Raw genomic sequence first — 20,414 nt, 5'->3', positions numbered from 1 at the left:
TTTCTAAGGTTTTTCCCCTGAATGCAGTTTTGCTAGTTTGCAGTTTTGTTGGGGCGGCTGTGACTTTTAGAGAGACACTGAACCTCAAGCTGCTCCCCGAGCAGTTTAAAGCAAGAGTTAGTTCAATTAAATCGCCCTTGGCTTGAGCACTATCTTTTTTTCCTGACATTACAGCAGAGTACTCGGCATCTACCAATCGACTTGTGACTCCTTCACTGCGAGCTAAATCACAAAATGGAGACTTTTTGCTGTCCTGGCTCCTCAGTGGTGGAACGAGCTCCTCATTGGTGGAACCAGCTGCTCATTGGTAGAACCTGCTCCTCAGTGGCGGAACAAGCTTCTCATGGTGGAACCAGCTCCTCAGTGGTGGAACCAGCTCCTCATTGGTGGAACCAGCTCCTAAGTGGTGGAACAAGCTCCTCATTGGTGGAACCAGCTCCTCATTGGTGGAACCAGCTCCTCATTGGTGGAACGAGCTCCTCATTGGTGGAACCAGCTCCTAAGTGGTGGAACAAGCTCCTAAGTGGTGGAACAAGCTCCTAAGTGGTGGAACAAGCTCCTCAGTGGTGGAACCAGCTCTTCAGTGGAGGAACCAGCTCCTCAGTGGTGGAACCAGCTCCTAAGTGGTGGAACCAGCTCCTCATAAGGTGGAACCAGCTCCTCAGTGGTGGAACCAGCTCTTCAGTGGTGGAACGAGCTCCTCAGTGGTGGAACCAGCTCCTCAATGGTGGAACCAGCTCCTCATGGTGGAACCAGCTCCTCAGTGGTGGAACCAGCTCCTCATGGTGGAACCAGCTCCTCAGTGGTGGAACGTGCTCCTCATGGTGGAACCAGCTCCTCAAGGTGGAACCAGCTCCTCAAGGTGGAACCAGCTCCTCATGGTGGAACCAGCTCCTCATGGTGGAACCAGCTCCTCAGTGGTGGAACAAGCTCCTCAGTGGTGGAACCAGCTCTTCAGTGGAGGAACCAGCTTCTCATGGTGGAACCAGCTTCTCATGGTGGAACCAGCTCTTCAGTGGTGGAACCAGCTCCTAAGTGGTGGAACCAGCTCCTCATAAGGTGGAACCAGCTCCTCAGTGGTGGAACCAGCTCTTCAGTGGTGGAACGAGCTCCTCAGTGGTGGAACCAGCTCCTCAATGGTGGAACCAGCTCCTCATGGTGGAACCAGCTCCTCAGTGGTGGAACCAGCTCCTCATGGTGGAACCAGCTCCTCAGTGGTGGAACGTGCTCCTCATGGTGGAACCAGCTCCTCAAGGTGGAACCAGCTCCTCATGGTGGAACCAGCTCCTCATGGTGGAACCAGCTCCTAAGTGGTGGAACAAGCTCCTCAGTGGTGGAACCAGCTCTTCAGTGGAGGAACCAGCTCCTCAGTGGTGGAACGAGCTTCTCATGGTGGAACCAGCTCTTCAGTGGAGGAACCAGCTCCTCAGTGGTGGAACGAGCTTCTCATGGTGGAACCAGCTCCTCAGTGGTGGAACCAGCTCCTCATTGGTGGAACCAGCTTCTAAGTGGTGGAACCAGCTCCTCATAAGGTGGAACCAGCTCCTCAGTGGTGGAACCAGCTCCTCATTGGTGGAACCAGCTCCTAAGTGGTGGAACCAGCTCTTCAGTGGAGGAACCAGCTCCTCAATGGTGGAACCAGCTCTTCAGTGGTGGAACAAGCTCCTCAGTGGTGGAACAAGCTCCTCAACGGTGGAACCAGCTCCTCAGTGGTGGTGGAACCAGCTCCTCAGTGGTGGTGGAACCAGCTCCTCAGTGGTGGAACCAGCTCTTCAGTGGTGGAACCAGCTCCTCAGTGGTGGAACCAGCTCCTCAATGGTGGAACCAGCTCCTCAATGGTGGAACCAGCTCCTCAATGGTGGAACCAGCTCCTCATGGTGGAACCAGCTCCTCAGTGGTGGAACCAGCTCCTCATGGTGGAACCAGCTCCTCAGTGCTGGAACAAACTCCTCAGTGGTGGAACGTGCTCCTCAGTGGTGGAACCAGCTCCTCAGTGGCATCAGGACAGCAGAAAGTATCCACTTCTTCAGCTGGAAACTAAAACAAATATTTTCCGACTAAACCTTGAATAAAAACAGATTAACACTTCAGTGGCACTTACTCGTGGCATTACTGTAGTTTAATAAATTTAATAAATAAGTGAATTCAACCATGAGTTTGTACTCATGGTTGAATTCACTTATTTTAAGTCACTTTGGATAAAAGTGTCAGCTAAATGAAATGTAATGATATTAACATATATTAACACTGCACTGCTACGTTCCCAGTACCGAATAACTGGAGATGCACAGGGATTTAAATGATCTCGGCTGATTCCCATTTCTGCTGATTACTTTGCCTTTCTAAAAACAATAAATTCAGTTTATTTTGTATAGCCCAAAATCACAAATTATCCTCAGAGGGCTTTACAATCTGTACACATACGACATCCCTGACCTTTGACCTCACATCGGATCAGGAAAAACTCCCCAAAAATAACCTTTGACAGGGAAAAAAGGGAAGAAACCTTCAGGAGAGCAACAGAGGAGGATCCCTCTCCCCGGATGGACAGAAGAATAGATGTCATGTGACCAGAAGAACAGAGTTACAGAGTTACATAAACACATTACATGAATATGACAATGTATGAATGGAACTCCAATCCATGAAACAGAAGGAGGTAGAGAGGAGGGGGCCGGCCCATTAGGAGTCAGGGGGCAGGATTCTATACTGCGTATTAAGGTCTATTATACTGTAGAGATGCAACTATTAATGTTCTAACTAAAAACTATTGAACCCCATCTTTTTTTAAAGAATATAAAGGGGTATGTATTATATTATCTCCACATGACCCTGTGCTGTCAGCAGAAGAGCCGGACACAGATCACTCTGAGCAGCATGCATGGGATTGAATTACAATATAAAACATTTCTCAACTGCAAATAATGGCCTTTCTAAACGGCTAACAATATAAGGCATAACTAGCTGTAATAGCGACACTGCCATAAGCATAAAACCTGTACAGAAATAATAATACAATAATAAAGTCAATTTGGGAGGGGCGACACATTGTCCTCACTGGTTTCCATACAAACAAAACACAGTACCTGACTAAGTGGCCTGTTCAGGTGGTGGAGTATAATTAGAGGCCACAATGTGTTACAGTTAAGCTACAGATCATCTGAAATCCACATGGAGAGACGGATCAGCATGTCGTCTCTATCACATGTTTGGGAGCACCTGCTGTTCCAGCTGAAGTAGGATGTCCAGGTCCAACTACGTCCTGTGTTTCTAAGGTTGCAGGTGATAAACCAACAAATATAACACTATAGCATGAAGTACTTTTGTTAAGTAATGCTCCGCCTAAACTTAATGAAGATCAGCTGAGAGTCCCTACCTCCTGACTAGTTAGTGTATTTAATAATCTATAGCAAAAAGAATTGAAAAAGTCAATTCACAGATATTCCATCAGCAACAATTATTATAATCAACCGTCTCAGTCGTTTAAAGGACATATTCACTGATAAATATGCACTAGTTCAGGCTTCTCAAATGATGAGAGCTGCACCTCATTAACGTTTTCAGGACTTTAAACTGTATAATTACTTTTTTGTCTCACATTCTACATAAGCTCTTCCTATAAGATGAAATGGCCTTCTGTACGGATCCTTTTGGTCTGTAGTGCGGAGGAGCTGTGAAAGTCCGGCATTATTACAGTCATACATGTTTCAGAAGGCTCAGTGAAGCCTGGACTTTGGAGGAGAAAGTTGTGGACAGCTCTCTCCCCATTGTTCAGTTGTGGAATTATGAGGTGTGTGTGTTCTCACATTAGACATGCCAAGAGAAGATCACAAAGCAGGGCTGATTGCTATCAGACAGTACAGGTGGTTTACCGTACAAACAGATGTTTCCCTGACTGCAAATACACATCTGCAAAAACCCTGAACTAAAGAAAGAAGAGAAGAGAAGAGAAGAGAAGAGAAGAGGGGGTTAAATATGGAGACAGGCGAGGTTTACACTCCATATTAGAGAGAGCAATAGCAAGCTAAAGACAGATAGAGTTGGAGCCTGGCGAAGGATGCTCGGCTAAAAACCACAGGACAAGGAGAGGGAGATGGGTAAAGGGGAGGACGAGAGAAGCTGTCTGCTGGTGGAAATAGAGGACACATGGATTCTCAGAATGGAAGATGCCTGGGTGTGAGCACCTCTCTAATGAGACACACGGTCCAGAACTTTCTCATTAGAGAGGTTATGGAGGTTGCAAGCCTACTAAGCTATCATGGGATGATCCATGTGTCCGCTGATGACATGACATAAATACAAGCAGGACACTGGGATCATCACAGACTGGATGCACTGATCTGTGCCCCCCGACACACTTCACCTGTAAAGCATTGTGCCATAATCCTTCTCTTCTGTTCCATTTTTCTTTGTTTCCCATCTGCGAAGTACGTTAAGTCAATTAAAAAATAAATAAATATACATGAATTTTGATTTTCTGCTTTCTTTGGTGTTGTCATTACTACCTGAAAACATTTATGTTTTGGACTATTAGTCAAACAGAACAATTTGAGGGCATTCCCTTCTCTGGATTGTCAACAGGTCACACTTTTTATGTGAATGACGGGGCGCGAATAGAGTGAAGTGAAAAATTCACCTCATTCACCAGACGCTGAGTTGCGAAAGCCAATCAGCGTTGAGATGCTCCGCCCGTCATCACTGACGTCGTGCCGTTGGTGAATCTAACTGGCTGCTGCTGCTCTGGTAGCGCTGGAAGCGGCAGCTATCGAGACGGAGTCGGTGAAATTTACCGAGCTGTGTGAGCCTACGGGTGATGTTATGAACCCAAACACCAGGGCGTTTCATGTTCCGACGTTTGTGGGATGTCCACAACAAGTATAAAGCAGAACTACTGTTCTTGCATATGGCATTGACATTGAGCGTTTGGAGGTCTTCCATCAGAACCCTCTTCTGTCAGACCATTACCTCATAACTTTTGAGTTTATACTCCCGGAGTATACACCGTTAGTCAAAAGTTTCTACACCAGATGTCTAACTGACAGTGCTGTAGTTAAATTTATAGAAGTGATTCCTTCTGCATTTGATTCAATACCACGTCTCAATGTGACGGAGGACTCCTGTGCTAACTTTAGTCCGTCCCAGATTGATCATCTTGTCGATAGTGCTACAGGCTCACTGAGAATGACACTAGACTCGATAGCCCCACTGAAGAAAAAGACAGTGAGGCAAAGGAGGTTTGCTCCCTGGTAGAACCCTCAGACCCGCGACCTAAAGCAAACTTCACGAAAGCTTGAAAGTATATGGCGTTCCACCAATCTGGAAGAATCACGCTTAGTTTGGAGAGATAGTCTTAAAACATATAAAAAGGCCCTCCGTAATGCCAGAGCAGCCTATTACTCATCAGTAATAGAGAAAAATAAGAACAACCCCAGGGTTCTCTTTAGCACTGTAGCCAGGCTGACAGAGTCACAGCTCTGTGGAGCCGTGTATTCCTATAGACCTCAGTAGTAATGACTTCATGAACTTCTTCAATGAAAAGATTTGAACTATTAGAGGCAAGATTGATGATCTCTTGCCCTCAACTACTGCCGATCTGTCATCAAGAGGAGTGGCCTTGGAAACGGCCGTATGCCCTGGTGTATATTTGCATAGCTTTTCTCCCATTAACCTAGACCAATTGTCCTCAACGGTTTCTACTTCTAAACCGTCTACCTGTCTCTTAGACCCCATCCCAACGAGGCTGCTTAAAGACGTGTTGCCTTTAATTAGCACCTCTCTGTTGGATATTGTTAATGTATCTTTGTTAACAGGCCATGTACCACATTCCTTCAAAGTAGCTGTAATTAAACCTCTCTTGAAAAAGCCCAGTCTTAATCCAGAGGTGTTGGCTAACTACAGACCGATCTCCAACCTTCCCTTCCTCTCTAAGATCCTTGAGAAAGTAGTCGCAAATCAGTTGTGTGACTTCCTACATCAGAATAGTTTATTTGAGGAGTTTCAGTCAGGATTTAGAAAACACCACAGCACAGAGACAGCACTGGTGAAAATTACAAATGACCTCCTAATTGCATCAGATAAAGGACTCATCTCCGTACTGGTATTATTAGACCTTAGTGCTGCGTTCGACACCATTGATCATGACATCCTATTACAGAGACTGGATCAGTCGATTGGCATTTCAGGTACCGCACTAAGTTGGTTTAAATCCTATTTATCAGATCGATCTCAATTTGTATTTGTAAACGATGAAGCCTCAATGACCACCAACGTTAATCACGGAGTTCCACAAGGTTCTGTGCTTGGACCAATTTTATTTACCTTATATATGCTTCCTTTGGGCAATATTATCAGGAAACACTGCATAAACTTTCATTGCTATGCAGACGATACTCAATTATATCTATGGATCAAACCAGAGGAGACCAACCAGCTCGCTAAAATTCAAGAATGTCTTAAAGACATAAAAACATGGATGACCTGCAACTTCGTGATGTTAAACTCAGACAAAACTGAAGTTATTTTACTGGCCCTGAACACCTCAGAGATCAATTATCTGGTGATGTGGTTTCTGTAGATGGCATTGCCCTGGCATCCAACACCACTGTAAAGAATCTAGGCGTTATCTTTGACCGAGACTTGTCCTTTAACTCCCACGTTAAGCAAATCACAAGGACTGCATTTTTTCATCTACGTAACATTTCAAAAATCAGGCACATCTTGTCTCAAAAAGATGCAAAAAAGCTGGTTCACGCGTTTGTTACTTCCAGACTAGATTACTGCAACACCTTATTATCAGGCTGCTTCAATAAGTCTCTTAAATCCCTCCAGTTGATCCAGAATGCTGCAGCTCGTGTACTCACAAAAACTAACAAAAGAGATCACATGACTCCTGTATTAGCTGCTCTGCACTGGCTCCCTGTAAAAGAAGAATCACATTTAAAATTCTTCTCCTCACCTACAAAGCCTTGATTGGTGATGCACCATCATATCTTAAGGAGCTTGTAGTACCATATTGCCCCACTAGAGAGCTGCGCTCACTAAATGCGGGGCTACTTGTGGTTCCTAGAGTCCTAAAAAGTAGGATGGGAGCAGCTTCCACTTTCAGTCCGGGAGGCAGACACAGTCACCTCATTCAAGAATAGACTTAAGACTTTCCTGTTTGATAGTGCTTATAGTTAGGGCTGAATCAGGTTTGCCCTGGTCCAGCCCCTTGATATGCTGCTATAGGCTTATAGGCTGCTGGGGGATGTTTTAGGATACACTGAGCACCTATCTCCTCTTCTCTCTCTCCTTATGGATGAATTTACATCTCTCCATTGCACCTTATTAACTCTGCTTCCTCCCCGGAGTAGTTGTGACTTCACGTCTCATAGGGTCCATTGGACCTGGAGGTGTCTGATGCTGGTGAACCGGCCTCCCGCGTTGGCCCTGCTGATGCGCCTCCTCTCTACCTCCTTCTGTTTCATGGATTGGAGTTCCATTCATACATTGTCATATTCATGTAATGTGTTTATGTAACTCTGTAACACTGTTCATTCTGTACACATGACATCTATTCATCTGTCCATCCGGGGAGAGGGATCCTCCTCTGTTGCTCTCCTGAAGGTTTCTTCCCTTTTTTCCCTGTCAAAGGTTATTTTTGGGGAGTTTTTCCTGATCCGATGTGAGGTCCTGGGACAGGGATGTCGTATGTGTACAGATTGTAAAGCCCTCTGAGGCAAATTTGTAATTTGTGATATTGGGCTATACAAAATAAACTGAATTGAATTGAACTAGTGGTTATTTCTTCCATGGTAGATGAAGGAAATCAGGGGCATCGTTAGGCCTATTTTAGGGGGGCATTGGCATTATTGGCTTTAAATTAAACTATTGTTTCTGACATGGACACATTATATAGAACTGTAACATGCTACATATGTGCGTGCGTTCAGGTTTGTATGTTTTCTTGCCCTTCAAATTGCAATCCAATAGCCTATCATCATACTTAACAATATAATCCCCGGGCACTAGGACCTTGGGGAGGCTGCTGCGCTGACGCTCTCACTCTGCCAAGTCATGTCTCTCGTCAACGACAGACAGGATTTTAGCTCAAAGTCAATGATGCACGGAGTGTCCTGTAAGTCCAGGTAGTTACAGAATGTGGCTGTCGGTAGCAGTTAACGAGTGTTATCTGCTTACATTCAGGTTTACCTGTAAGTCCAGGTAGTTACAGAATGTGTCTGTCTGTAGTTAACAAGTGTTACCTGCTTACATTCAGGTTTACCTGTAAGTCCAGGTAGTTACAGAATGTGTCTGTCTGTAGTTAACAAGTGTTACCTGCTTACATTCAGGTTTACCTGTAAGTCCAGGTAGTTACAGAATGTGTCTGTCTGTAGTTGTTAACAAGCGTTATCTGCTTACATTCAGGTTTACCTGTAAGTCCAGGTAGTTACAGAATGTGTCTGTCTATAGTTGTTAACGAGTGTTACCTGCTTACATTCAGGTTTACCTGTAAGTCCAGGTAGTTACAGAATGTGTCTGTCGGTAGTTGTTAACGAGTGTTACCTGCTTACATTCAGGTTTACCTGTAAGTCCAGGTAGTTACAGAATGTGTCTGTCTGTAGTTAACGAGTGTTACCTGCTTACATTCAGGTTTACCTGTAAGTCCAGGTAGTTACAGAATGTGTCTGTCGGTAGTTGTTAACGAGTGTTACCTGTTTACATTCAGGTTTACCTGTAAGTCCAGGTAGTTACAGAATGTGTCTGTCTATAGTTGTTAACGAGTGTTACCTGTTTACATTCAGGTTTACCTGTAAGTCCAGGTAGTTACAGAATGTGTCTGTCGGTAGTTAACAAGTGTTACCTGCTTACATTCAGGTTTACCTGTAAGTCCAGGTAGTTACAGAATGTGGCTGTCGGTAGCAGTTAACGAGTGTTATCTGCTTACATTCAGGTTTACCTGTAAGTCCAGGTAGTTACAGAATGTGTCTGTCTGTAGTTAACAAGTGTTACCTGCTTACATTCAGGTTTACCTGTAAGTCCAGGTAGTTACAGAATGTGTCTGTCTGTAGTTAACAAGTGTTACCTGCTTACATTCAGGTTTACCTGTAAGTCCAGGTAGTTACAGAATGTGTCTGTCTGTAGTTGTTAACAAGCGTTATCTGCTTACATTCAGGTTTACCTGTAAGTCCAGGTAGTTACAGAATGTGTCTGTCTATAGTTGTTAACGAGTGTTACCTGCTTACATTCAGGTTTACCTGTAAGTCCAGGTAGTTACAGAATGTGTCTGTCGGTAGTTGTTAACGAGTGTTACCTGCTTACATTCAGGTTTACCTGTAAGTCCAGGTAGTTACAGAATGTGTCTGTCTGTAGTTGTTAACGAGTGTTACCTGCTTACATTCAGGTTTACCTGTAAGTCCAGGTAGTTACAGAATGTGTCTGTCTGTAGTTGTTAACGAGTGTTACCTGCTTACATTCAGGTTTACCTGTAAGTCCAGGTAGTTACAGAATGTGTCTGTCTGTAGTTAACGAGTGTTACCTGCTTACATTCAGGTTTACCTGTAAGTCCAGGTAGTTACAGAATGTGTCTGTCTGTAGTTGTTACCGAGTGTTACCTGCTTACATTCAGGTTTACCTGTAAGTCCAGGTAGTTACAGAATGTGTCTGTCTGTAGTTGTTAACGAGTGTTACCTGTTTACATTCAGGTTTACCTGTAAGTCCAGGTAGTTACAGAATGTGTCTGTCTGTAGTTGTTAACGAGTGTTACCTGCTTACATTCAGGTTTACCTGTAAGTCCAGGTAGTTACAGAATGTGTCTGTCTGTAGTTAACGAGTGTTACCTGCTTACATTCAGGTTTACCTGTAAGTCCAGGTAGTTACAGAATGTGTCTGTCGGTAGCAGTTAACGAGTGTTACCTGTTTACATTCAGGTTTACCTGTAAGTCCAGGTAGTTACAGAATGTGTCTGTCGGTAGTTGTTAACGAGTGTTACCTGTTTACATTCAGGTTTACCTGTAAGTCCAGGTAGTTACAGAATGTGTCTGTCGGTAGTTAACAAGTGTTACCTGCTTACATTCAGGTTTACCTGTAAGTCCAGGTAGTTACAGAATGTGTCTGTCGGTAGTTGTTAACGAGTGTTACCTGCTTACATTCAGGTTTACCTGTAAGTCCAGGTAGTTACTGAATGTGTCTGTCTGTAGTTAACAAGTGTTACCTGCTTACATTCAGGTTTACCTGTAAGTCCAGGTAGTTACAGAATGTGTCTGTCTATAGTTGTTAACGAGTGTTACCTGTTTACATTCAGGTTTACCTGTAAGTCCAGGTAGTTACAGAATGTGTCTGTCTGTAGTTGTTAACGAGTGTTACCTGCTTACATTCAGGTTTACCTGTAAGTCCAGGTAGTTACAGAATGTGTCTGTCTGTAGTTGTTGACGAGTGTTACCTGCTTACATTCAGGTTTACCTGTAAGTCCAGGTAGTTACTGAATGTGTCTGTCTGTAGTTAACAAGTGTTACCTGCTTACATTCAGGTTTACCTGTAAGTCCAGGTAGTTACAGAATGTGTCTGTCGGTAGTTGTTAACGAGTGTTACCTGTTTACATTCAGGTTTACCTGTAAGTCCAGGTAGTTACAGAATGTGTCTGTCTATAGTTGTTAACGAGTGTTACCTGTTTACATTCAGGTTTACCTGTAAGTCCAGGTAGTTACAGAATGTGTCTGTCTGTAGTTGTTAACGAGTGTTACCTGCTTACATTCAGGTTTACCTGTAAGTCCAGGTAGTTACAGAATGTGTCTGTCTGTAGTTAACGAGTGTTACCTGCTTACATTCAGGTTTACCTGTAAGTCCAGGTAGTTACAGAATGTGTCTGTCTGTAGTTGTTACCGAGTGTTACCTGCTTACATTCAGGTTTACCTGTAAGTCCAGGTAGTTACAGAATGTGTCTGTCTGTAGTTGTTAACGAGTGTTACCTGTTTACATTCAGGTTTACCTGTAAGTCCAGGTAGTTACAGAATGTGTCTGTCTGTAGTTGTTAACGAGTGTTACCTGCTTACATTCAGGTTTACCTGTAAGTCCAGGTAGTTACAGAATGTGTCTGTCTGTAGTTAACGAGTGTTACCTGTTTACATTCAGGTTTACCTGTAAGTCCAGGTAGTTACAGAATGTGTCTGTCTGTAGTAAACGAGTGTTACCTGCTTACATTCAGGTTTACCTGTAAGTCCAGGTAGTTACAGAATGTGTCTGTCTGTAGTTGTTAACGAGTGTTACCTGTTTACATTCAGGTTTACCTGTAAGTCCAAGTAGTTACAGAATGTGTCTGTCTGTAGTTGTTAACGAGTGTTACCTGTTTACATTCAGGTTTACCTGTAAGTCCAAGTAGTTACAGAATGTGTCTGTCTGTAGTTGTTGACGAGTGTTACCTGTTTACATTCAGGTTTACCTGTAAGTCCAGGTAGTTACAGAATGTGTCTGTCTGTAGTTGTTAATGAGTGTTACCTGCTTACATTCAGGTTTACCTGTAAGTCCAGGTAGTTACAGAATGTGTCTGTCTGTAGTTGTTAATGAGTGTTACCTGTTTACATTCAGGTTTACCTGTAAGTCCAGGTAGTTACAGAATGTGTCTGTCTGTAGTTGTTAATGAGTGTTATCTGTTTACATTCAGGTTTACTTGAGGCAAAGGGAAGTTAGAAACTGTCTCCAGTGAGCGAGAGTGATTGAGCGAATTTGAAATACAAGAAATAACTATCGACATCTCTCTATTCTTTGCATTAATATAGATTATTATTATATTTTTTCCATTGAATGGTATATTTGACACTGAACTAGGTCATCTTTATCTCAGTGATACTGTCCAAATGAGCATAAAATATCACTATGACCCTGAAATTCTGTCTCTTATGTTATCATATACTGAATGAAGCAAAACTACAGAGCAACATCACACTCTTTCTGATTGAACCAATCTATGAACTGTCGGAAACAATGGATTTCAGGGGCCCTAAGGTGTGAACGCAGCATAAGCATGTTTGGCTAAAAGACAGAAAAGTCAGAACACCACAAAACAAACAGAAGTATTATGTTTTTCACAAATCCAGACCTCAGCCCTTTTTTGTTGCTCTCTGCTGGCTTAATCTCAGAGACCTCTTGCTGTGTAAACCCCCCCTCTCGCTGCACCACACCCTGTCATGGCGTGCCACCAATACAGCTGTGGTCATGTAATCCTAAAAGCTTTGTCTAAGACAAACAGACACCCTAACGAGCTAACAGGGTCATTCCATTACAACAATAAGCCTATTAAAGACGCCCGGTGAGGCAAATCAGAAATGATCCTCTCTTAATGGACCCAAATTACCACGGTAACCAGCAAGACTATTTCAACTGTTAGTTTTACAGTTTGAGGCAGGATTCCAAAGGTAAATGCTGAGGTGATGATGATGATGATGCTTAAGTCAACAGGCCGGTTGCCAGTTGTGTTTCAGCCATATTAAACTGTCCTATTGGCATCCATAGGGGTTTTCTGAATAGATCCCTCTCCTTCTCCCTGTGTTTTTCCAGAAGAATATTGACACAAAGGGAGGCCAGCAGGGCTATGATTAGCCAGCCCAAAAATTAAAGTCTCTGTTCCCGCAACTTACTGACAGGCTGGCTTTGCAGAGAGGGAAGGAGAGATTACAAACTAATTTCTCCTCATCTCTCCCCTCTACTTCTGGGATCTATCTTCCCCACCACCACCAAAAAAGGGAGGGGCTCTCACGTGAAAGCTTTTAAACTTCAATCATCGTTGGGGCAAATGGATTTTCAGAGCAAGGTGGAGAGGGAAAGCGACCCCCGACTCTCAAGCAAAACCAAATGGGCCAAAACGGTGACACCATGTACCCATTCTGCCCACATCATACACACCCCAATTAATTGCCCGTCAGCTCAGGGTTTCCGTGAGGAAAGCTGTAATAATATATGGCAATAAAAACAAATGGCGCCCCAGGTCCTGAAGGCTTTGAAGAAGGTGAACCTCCACAAGGCTGTGGGACCCGATGGAGTTCCTCCCAAAGTTCTGAAGGCCTGTGGGGAACAACTAGCTGTTGTGTATGCTGAGATCTTAAACCTGTCACTATCACAGGCTGTAGTCCCCCATATCTTCAAATCCTCCATCATCATACCAGTCCCCAAAAGACCAGACACACCCACTCTAAATGACTTCAGGCCAGTGGCACTCACACCAGTCGCCATGAAGTGCCTAGAGAAACTAGTTCTCACACATATCAACCACATGGTCCCAGACACTGTCGACCCGCTCCAGTTTGCCTAGCGCTCCAAACGATCAGTGGAACACGGTAGCAATAGCTCTACACCACACTCTGCAACACCTGGAAAGCAGCAGAAAGTATGCCAGGATGCTTTTCCTGGACTACGTTCTGCCTTCAATACAATCCACCGGGGAAAACCGATCGAGAAGCTGACAGACCTTGGTGTCCCAACACCCACCTGCAACTGGATCCTGGACTTCCTGATAGAAAGACCACAGGTGGTGAGAATGGGAGGACAGGTGTCTGCTGAGCTCAGTCAGCACAGGATCCCCACAGGGCTGCTGCCTCCACCCCAAACTCTTCACCCTGTACACCCACGACTGTGTCTCCACCCAGGACAACACCACCCTCATCAAATACGCGGGTTACACCACCATCCTGGGGCTCATCAAGGGGGAGGGACGAGTCAGGGTACAGGAACATCGTAAACAACACTCTTGTCTATGGTGAGGAGAACGACCTCATCCTCAACACGGACAAGACCAAAGAAATAATACTGGATAATTCAGGAAGAATCCTCCCCCTCTACAGCCTCTTATCATCTGAGGGACTGAGGTGGAGAGGCAGACAGCTGCTTCATTGGACTGCAGGTCACATCTGACCTGAGCTGGACTCTCAACACCACAGCCACTGTGAAAAAAGCCCAGCAAAGGCTTTATTTCATCAGGCTGCTCAGGAAAGCCGGTCTGAGCCGTCGCCCTCTCACCCTACAGAGGTCTGGTAGAGAGCATCCTCACCGCAGGCATCACTGTCTGGTATGTAACACCACACAGGCAGAGAGGAAGGCTCTCATAAAGACTGTGCAGAGGATCACAGGAACAACACTTCCTTCCATGGACTATATGTATGTGCAGCGCTGTCGTAAAAGAGCAGAGGTAATAATCAGAGACTCACTCCACCAGCTCACTCTCTGCTCAGACACAAACAATGCTCGTACAACCTGAGACACAGCAGAGCGGACAGCATCATCACCCACAAAACACGCTTCTTCTTCCCAGCCACAGTCAGACTGATGGCAACACAAATCCACTGAAATATGTTCAATAACCCAACACTACACTTATGTGCAATATGTGCCATTTTAATACTTAAAACAATATAATTTAAAACTGTACCCCAAACTGTACATACTAGCACCTCTCTTGTCCTTTTACATAGTACCACCCCTCTGTATACATCACCACTTCTGTACAGTGTTCTCTTTTATATCTTGTATTTTTCTCTTCTTTCTTATAATATAATGTTATTTCTGAAATGTTGACTCGGAGAGCCCTGCATAAGAGTTCCAATGTGTCTGGACTGTTGATCCAGGCACAAATGGCAAATAAAAATCTTGAATCTTGAACCTTGAACTGGTCTTGAGCAAGGACTTGCTGAAAGGGATCCTTGACTCTCCTCAGAAGCAGAGTCAATTACACCAATTGTCACCATGGCTGCTGTAAACAGGATCTATAGACAGGTACATACATCGGCCTTCTTAGGGGTTTTATCCAGATCAGTGAAAATGCTTCGATAGAAAGGGAGGACATGGTCATAAATGTATCATCAGCCAGATCAATACACTCATGTTCGCCACTTATTATGTTAACACTGGGCCCTCCTCACGGAAATCAAACACTCCCCCACGAGTTCATGTCTGCCCATCATCACTGTACAGGGGTCACAGAATACACCGTGTGTGGATAAATACAAGTAATGCGGAACCAAAGTTTACAAGGATGAGTTCCGCCCAGAAACCTTTAGCTGTTTACCGTTAGCAACATTTAGCGGAATAAGCTGATTTAAATTTTTCAATTCAGTTTATTTTGTATAGCCCAAAATTACAAATTAGCCTCAGAGGGCTTTACAATCTGTACACATACGACATCCCTGACCTTTGACCTCACATCGGATCAGGAAAAATGACCTTTCACAGGGAAAAAAACCTTCAGGAGAGCAACAGAGGAGGATCCCTCTCCCCGGATGGACAGAAGAATAGATGTCATGTGACCAGATGAACAGCATTACAGAGTTACACATTCAATGAATATGACATAAATTGTGAATAATTAGTAGTAGGCATGGACCACAATCCAGACCTCCACAATCCAGGTCTAACAAAACAAGTACAGAGATGAGTCCTTTATTTGATGCAATGAGGAGGTCAATTAAGTCATTACTACTGAGGTCTATAGGAACGTGTACAAACACAAAAAACACATGCGTTTCAAATGTTTTTTGTTTTTTTTATTGTTTCCCAAAGTTGCCAGAGAAGTGCTCCCTCCATCCCCAGCAAGAGGATTTAGTCTGTATTTGCACTGCTGTCTGCTCAAAGTAAATGAAAAGAAAAGTATCTGCCGTACCAAACTGTGAGCCCAAAACGGGTATAAAGCTGTATGAACTTTACCTTATACTTCATTCCTGTATACTAGTTGTCATAAACTCACATTGGTTAAACCCTCGTCCAGATGCCAAACCAACACATGATCTGCCATTTGTGGGTGTGCCACTGAGATGTGATTACAACCCCAACACACAATAGGTGTCTGTCAGAAGCTGAGCAAAAGCCGGGCGGAGAAGCGCTGCCGGGCCACCTGATACCCTGCAGCTGCTAGCGGAGGTCCTGTTATTGTAGGACGCCATTCACTGCTACAAGCAGGACACATTAGAGAGTCCAGGATCATGTGAGGAAACCTCTGGCTGTGCTGTGTAGACTCACCCCATGTTGACCCGGACTTTGTCATGTCTGACAGCTTCAGTTGAACTGGGAAATCTGATGCAATGCATTGACTTTCACATCTAATACCAGAACCATTTAAGGGGTGGACTTTGACCTCATGAGGGACAATAAAAGAGCTTTAATCAATTTAATTAAATCAGCTTTTAAGTGAGTCTCAAACTCTAATGCAAAACCAAAAGGTGGTTGGACTGACTCATTTCTCTTCGAATGAAGTCTAGAAAGTCAAGAGTGTGTATCATTTCAAATGGAGGCCAATGGGGTTCAGGATAGAGCCCCCATGGTTCTATCTTACAGGTCAGAAAAAGCAGAGTGTACTGATTCCTTATTTTAAGTTTCAGTAAAGCATGAAACATAATACGTGTTGTTGATGTATCTGGATCTGTTGTCTAACAACAATAAATTAATGAAAACCAGACTTGTTTTTAAGGTCACAAAACTAGAAAAACTAAGTTCAGTGTCATAAAGGTGAGCTATGTCAGAAAGCTGAAATTATAGCAAAGTACAGAAAACTAATATTAGCAGCAGCTACATGCTTTAAAGTGAGTTGTTCATAATTCATAAGGGAGTGTGTCAAGCTGAGCCCCGGGAATAGAAAGCGCCCCTTTGATGTCAGTGAAGGTAAAGGTCAGTCTCTGTTGTACAATACACATGTAGCGCCCTGCTGATTTGATTACATGTGTGTGGTGGTGCGTTTTGTTATGAGGTCTGTTGTGTCCCGACTTTTCTGGGCTGGTTCAGGTGTCCAGAGGGTGGGGAGCCAATCAGAAGGAGGGAGGTGGGTGAAGATAAAGGGGAGGTGAAGCTAGAGTTCGGGTGATGATTTCAAGAGTGGAGGAACAGGTGTGTTAGCAGAAGAGTGAACGGAGGGTTTGGGATTGGCGTCGAGGAGCAGATCCACGGAGGACAGTGAGCCGGGTTGAAAGCGCGGTCGGAGTGCGGCGGACCAGCTGACGGTTAACCCGTGAGGGGTTCCTTGAGGACCACGTAGCCGGCGAGAAGAGGGGAGGCAGGACGGAGGTTCCGGGGGTCATCGCGCTTCCAGAGGGGACCAGCTGGTTTTAGTAGGACTGCATCACTCGCTCTCTTTGGGGACCGTGAGTACTGACCCCGCAGACGGGGAGGATTAACCTGAGCTCCAACAAGCGCGCCAGCCTAGGGTACCCTAGCACAGACTGTTAACGCCCGGGATGAGTGTGTGTTTCTGTTATCCATCCATCCATCCATCCATCCATCCATCCATTTTCAATATCCTCATTAGGGTCGCGGGGCGCTGGAGCCTATCCCAGCTGACATAGGGCGAAGGCAGGGGACACCCTGGACAGGCCGCCAGTCCATCGAGGGCACATGTAGGGACATACAACCATTCACTCTCACATTCACACCTATGGGACATTTAGAGATCAATTAACCTGCAGCATGTCTTTGGACTGTGGGAGGAAGCTGTTTTGTATAGGAATAAATGTTAATGTGTGTTGATCCCGTGTCTTGATAGAATTCCAGGGTTAGCAACCTGCTATATTTATAAAGGACACAAGGAGTTTAACCCGGGATATATATTTATATAAATGCATGGGAGTTGAGCCCACACCAACAATAGGCTATAGTGAGAATTTGAGTAGACCCTTTTTCAGTGCACCTCCCATGCAAACAGGGGGAAGTAGGAGGACCCTGACTAAAACAGCAACTGAGAGGGGGGCTACACATACATTCAGTCAAAAGATGCTATTTGTGTTGTTTTGAAGGACAATTTCAAGATGAACTCTGACTACCATCTAACAAAGAACAGACTGCCCTTTGATGTGGCCTGCAGGTTTATGTACTGAACAGAACCGACCGCAACTAGACCCAAAGGTTCCAATGGATCAACCGAAGAGCTACACAGGAGTCATAAAACCAAGTCCAGGTCTGGACCCCCGAAGACCACAGACATCCTTCACATTAGGAGCGCTGCATTTGTGCATAATGACCATCACTTCTCCAGAGGACTGAAAGGAGTTTGGTGTGAGTTCACACTACATGGACACGTGACAACGACCACAACCCTGATGACGTTGTCCCTCCTCTCATAACTAGGGTTAACAACATGGATCATAGACGGTTCCACCACCGGCTCTTCACATCCATGACCCAAGAAAGGCACTTATTTACGGTAGTCGCGTGGTAAGGCTAACATGTACATAAAGTTTCACCTGAAATAGATATCCTTCTGCGTGCGCGAGGGACAGATACTCACATCCAATCAAATAAACTCTAGCAATTTTACAATAACGCGTTGTATAAATGAAGTGCATAGAAGTTATAGAACACAAGTAGGCCACAAGTACAACATCCACAACTCAAGATGAAGGACCGCCGGCAGACCGTTATCGATTCATCCAGATGCTACAAGCTCTCGATGCTAGCAGCTCGTGAGCGCTGACAGATGACAGACAAGTGGAGTTATGATGTGAAGCCAACAGACACAGTGCAGTGACGTCACTGTGACCTCACGGAAGGGCTCCTGTGAATGAAACTAAACGGCCCCAGGTGGAGCCACTCACCCCTGTTGGATGTGAACAGAAGAGGGTCGCTCCTCATGGTGAAGTCAAACGCATCCGCCCGACGACGCACACAGCAGCGGGCGCGTGCCCAGTGGCTCCCCGGCAGCAGTACAATCCACACCGAGAGACTTTAAGGCTAAAGCGTTAGTTCCTCCGCGTTCAGCCTCCACTGGTTCCTTCTCTGGCGAGCCGACCACTGAAACGCCTCTCTGTTGCTTTCACCAGTTTTCTCCGGGTCTTTCTCTTCGCCCTTCCTCCGCCTTCCTCCCTCGTCCTCCCCCTTCCTCCGCCTTCCTCCCTCGTCCTCCCCCTTCCTCCGCCTTCCTCCCTCGTCCTCCCCCTTCCTCCGCCTTCCTCCCTCGTCCTCCCCCTTCCTCCCTCGTCCTCCCCCTTCCTCCCCCTTCCTCCCTCGTCCTCCCCCTTCCTCCCTCTTCTTTCCTCCCCCTTCCTCCCTCTTCTTTCCTCCCCCTTCCTCCCTCTTCTTTCCTCCCCCTTCCTCCCTCTTCTTTCCTCCGCCCCTCTGATTCTCCAAACGGCTCCCAAACCCTCTCGCTCTCTCTCCCCCGCAAACGGCCTGCACGGATACTTATGCAGCATTTAAAGACCATCGGAAATAAAACAATTCCTTGCCTGAATTATGGATTTGTTTCCCATTATCACGGGCTATTGGATATATATACATATATATATATATATATATATATATATATATATATATATATATATACATATATATATATATATATATATATATATATATATATACATATATATATATAGGTGTGAGAGTGAATGGTTGTATGTCCCTACATGTGCCCTCGATGGACTGGCGGCCTGTCCAGGGTGTCCCCTGCCTTCGCCCTATGTCAGCTGGGATAGGCTCCAGCGCCCCGCGACCCTAATGAGGATAAGCGGTATTGAAAATGGATGGATGGATGGATATATATATATATATATATATATATATATATATATATATATATATATAATTGCTATATCCAGCTATGGCACATGAACACACATATCTCGAAGTGAGATTTACCTGAGCGCACATGAAAGCCTCCTCTTGTTATGCCTCCTGCCTTCCTTCTCTCTGTCTGCATCACCATTCTTTATGCTCATTTTTCTAAATATACTTTATGAACTTTATAATTTTGCAAAAAGAGTGCAATTATTTTTGACAATCCCATTACTGCATTATTATATTTACGATATCCACTGTTGCTGTCATTCCTAATGCTCTCATCATGTGAATCATTTCTGTCATATGTATTGAATGTTGTTCATTCTGGTCACATGGCATATATTGTACTTCAGTCTCTGTTGCTCTCCTGAAGGTTTCCTCCTTACGACCGAGGATGTCGTATGTGTACAGATTGTAAAGCCCTCTGAGGATAATTTGTGATTTTGAGTTATACAAAATAAATGTAATTGAATTGAACCTTAATTGGTGTTGCTGGAGATATTGTAACTGTACCAGGCCTTGGCCATTCATCTCTTTACTATTACATGCTTGTAATTTTAGATTAGTTTACATGGCCACCCCCTGGATGTCACTCTGGAGAAAAGTGTGTCAATGCAAAGGATTTGCTTCTATTCTGTAAACCTTCTGTTTACAGTATTATAGCCCTTTAACTTCAAAACTCTATCAGATTGGTCTTCAGCAGCTTAGTCACACGTTGCTACACACAGGAGAGCAGGAAAGAAACAATAAAAGAGAGCAAGAGGCTAGCTTTCCTAATTACACCCCATTACTATAAGCTGCAGATCCCCCCCCCCCCCCCCCCCCCCCCCCCCCCCCCCCCATCCCCATCCCCAGGGGCAGGAACCAGTCTGAGTTCAATATCCCATCTGCCATTATAGGCACCAGGAGGA

At 44.7% G+C, this 20,414-nt stretch overlaps 1 protein-coding gene across 4 annotated transcripts in view; it reads right to left on the bottom strand.

The window, feature by feature from the left end:
• The window catches only part of afap1 (actin filament associated protein 1), an 84,599-nt gene extending 65,797 nt beyond the window's left edge, over positions 1-18,802 (bottom strand). For all 4 annotated transcript variants that reach the window (XM_034557464.1, XM_034557467.1, XM_034557466.1 and 1 more), the window contains exon 1: positions 18,540-18,802. In XM_034557464.1, coding sequence (XP_034413355.1) covers positions 18,540-18,576 — 37 coding nt within the window. In that variant the 5' untranslated portion in view covers positions 18,577-18,802. The remainder of the gene's footprint in view (positions 1-18,539) is intronic.
• Between the last annotated feature and the right edge of the window lie 1,612 nt (positions 18,803-20,414).

The sequence above is a fragment of the Cyclopterus lumpus genome, chromosome 18, assembly GCF_009769545.1.
Source record: "Cyclopterus lumpus isolate fCycLum1 chromosome 18, fCycLum1.pri, whole genome shotgun sequence".
Classification (NCBI taxonomy): Eukaryota; Metazoa; Chordata; class Actinopteri; order Perciformes; family Cyclopteridae; genus Cyclopterus; species Cyclopterus lumpus.
Note: the sequence above shows the minus strand (reverse complement) of the source record. Positions and strands in the feature narration are given on the sequence as shown.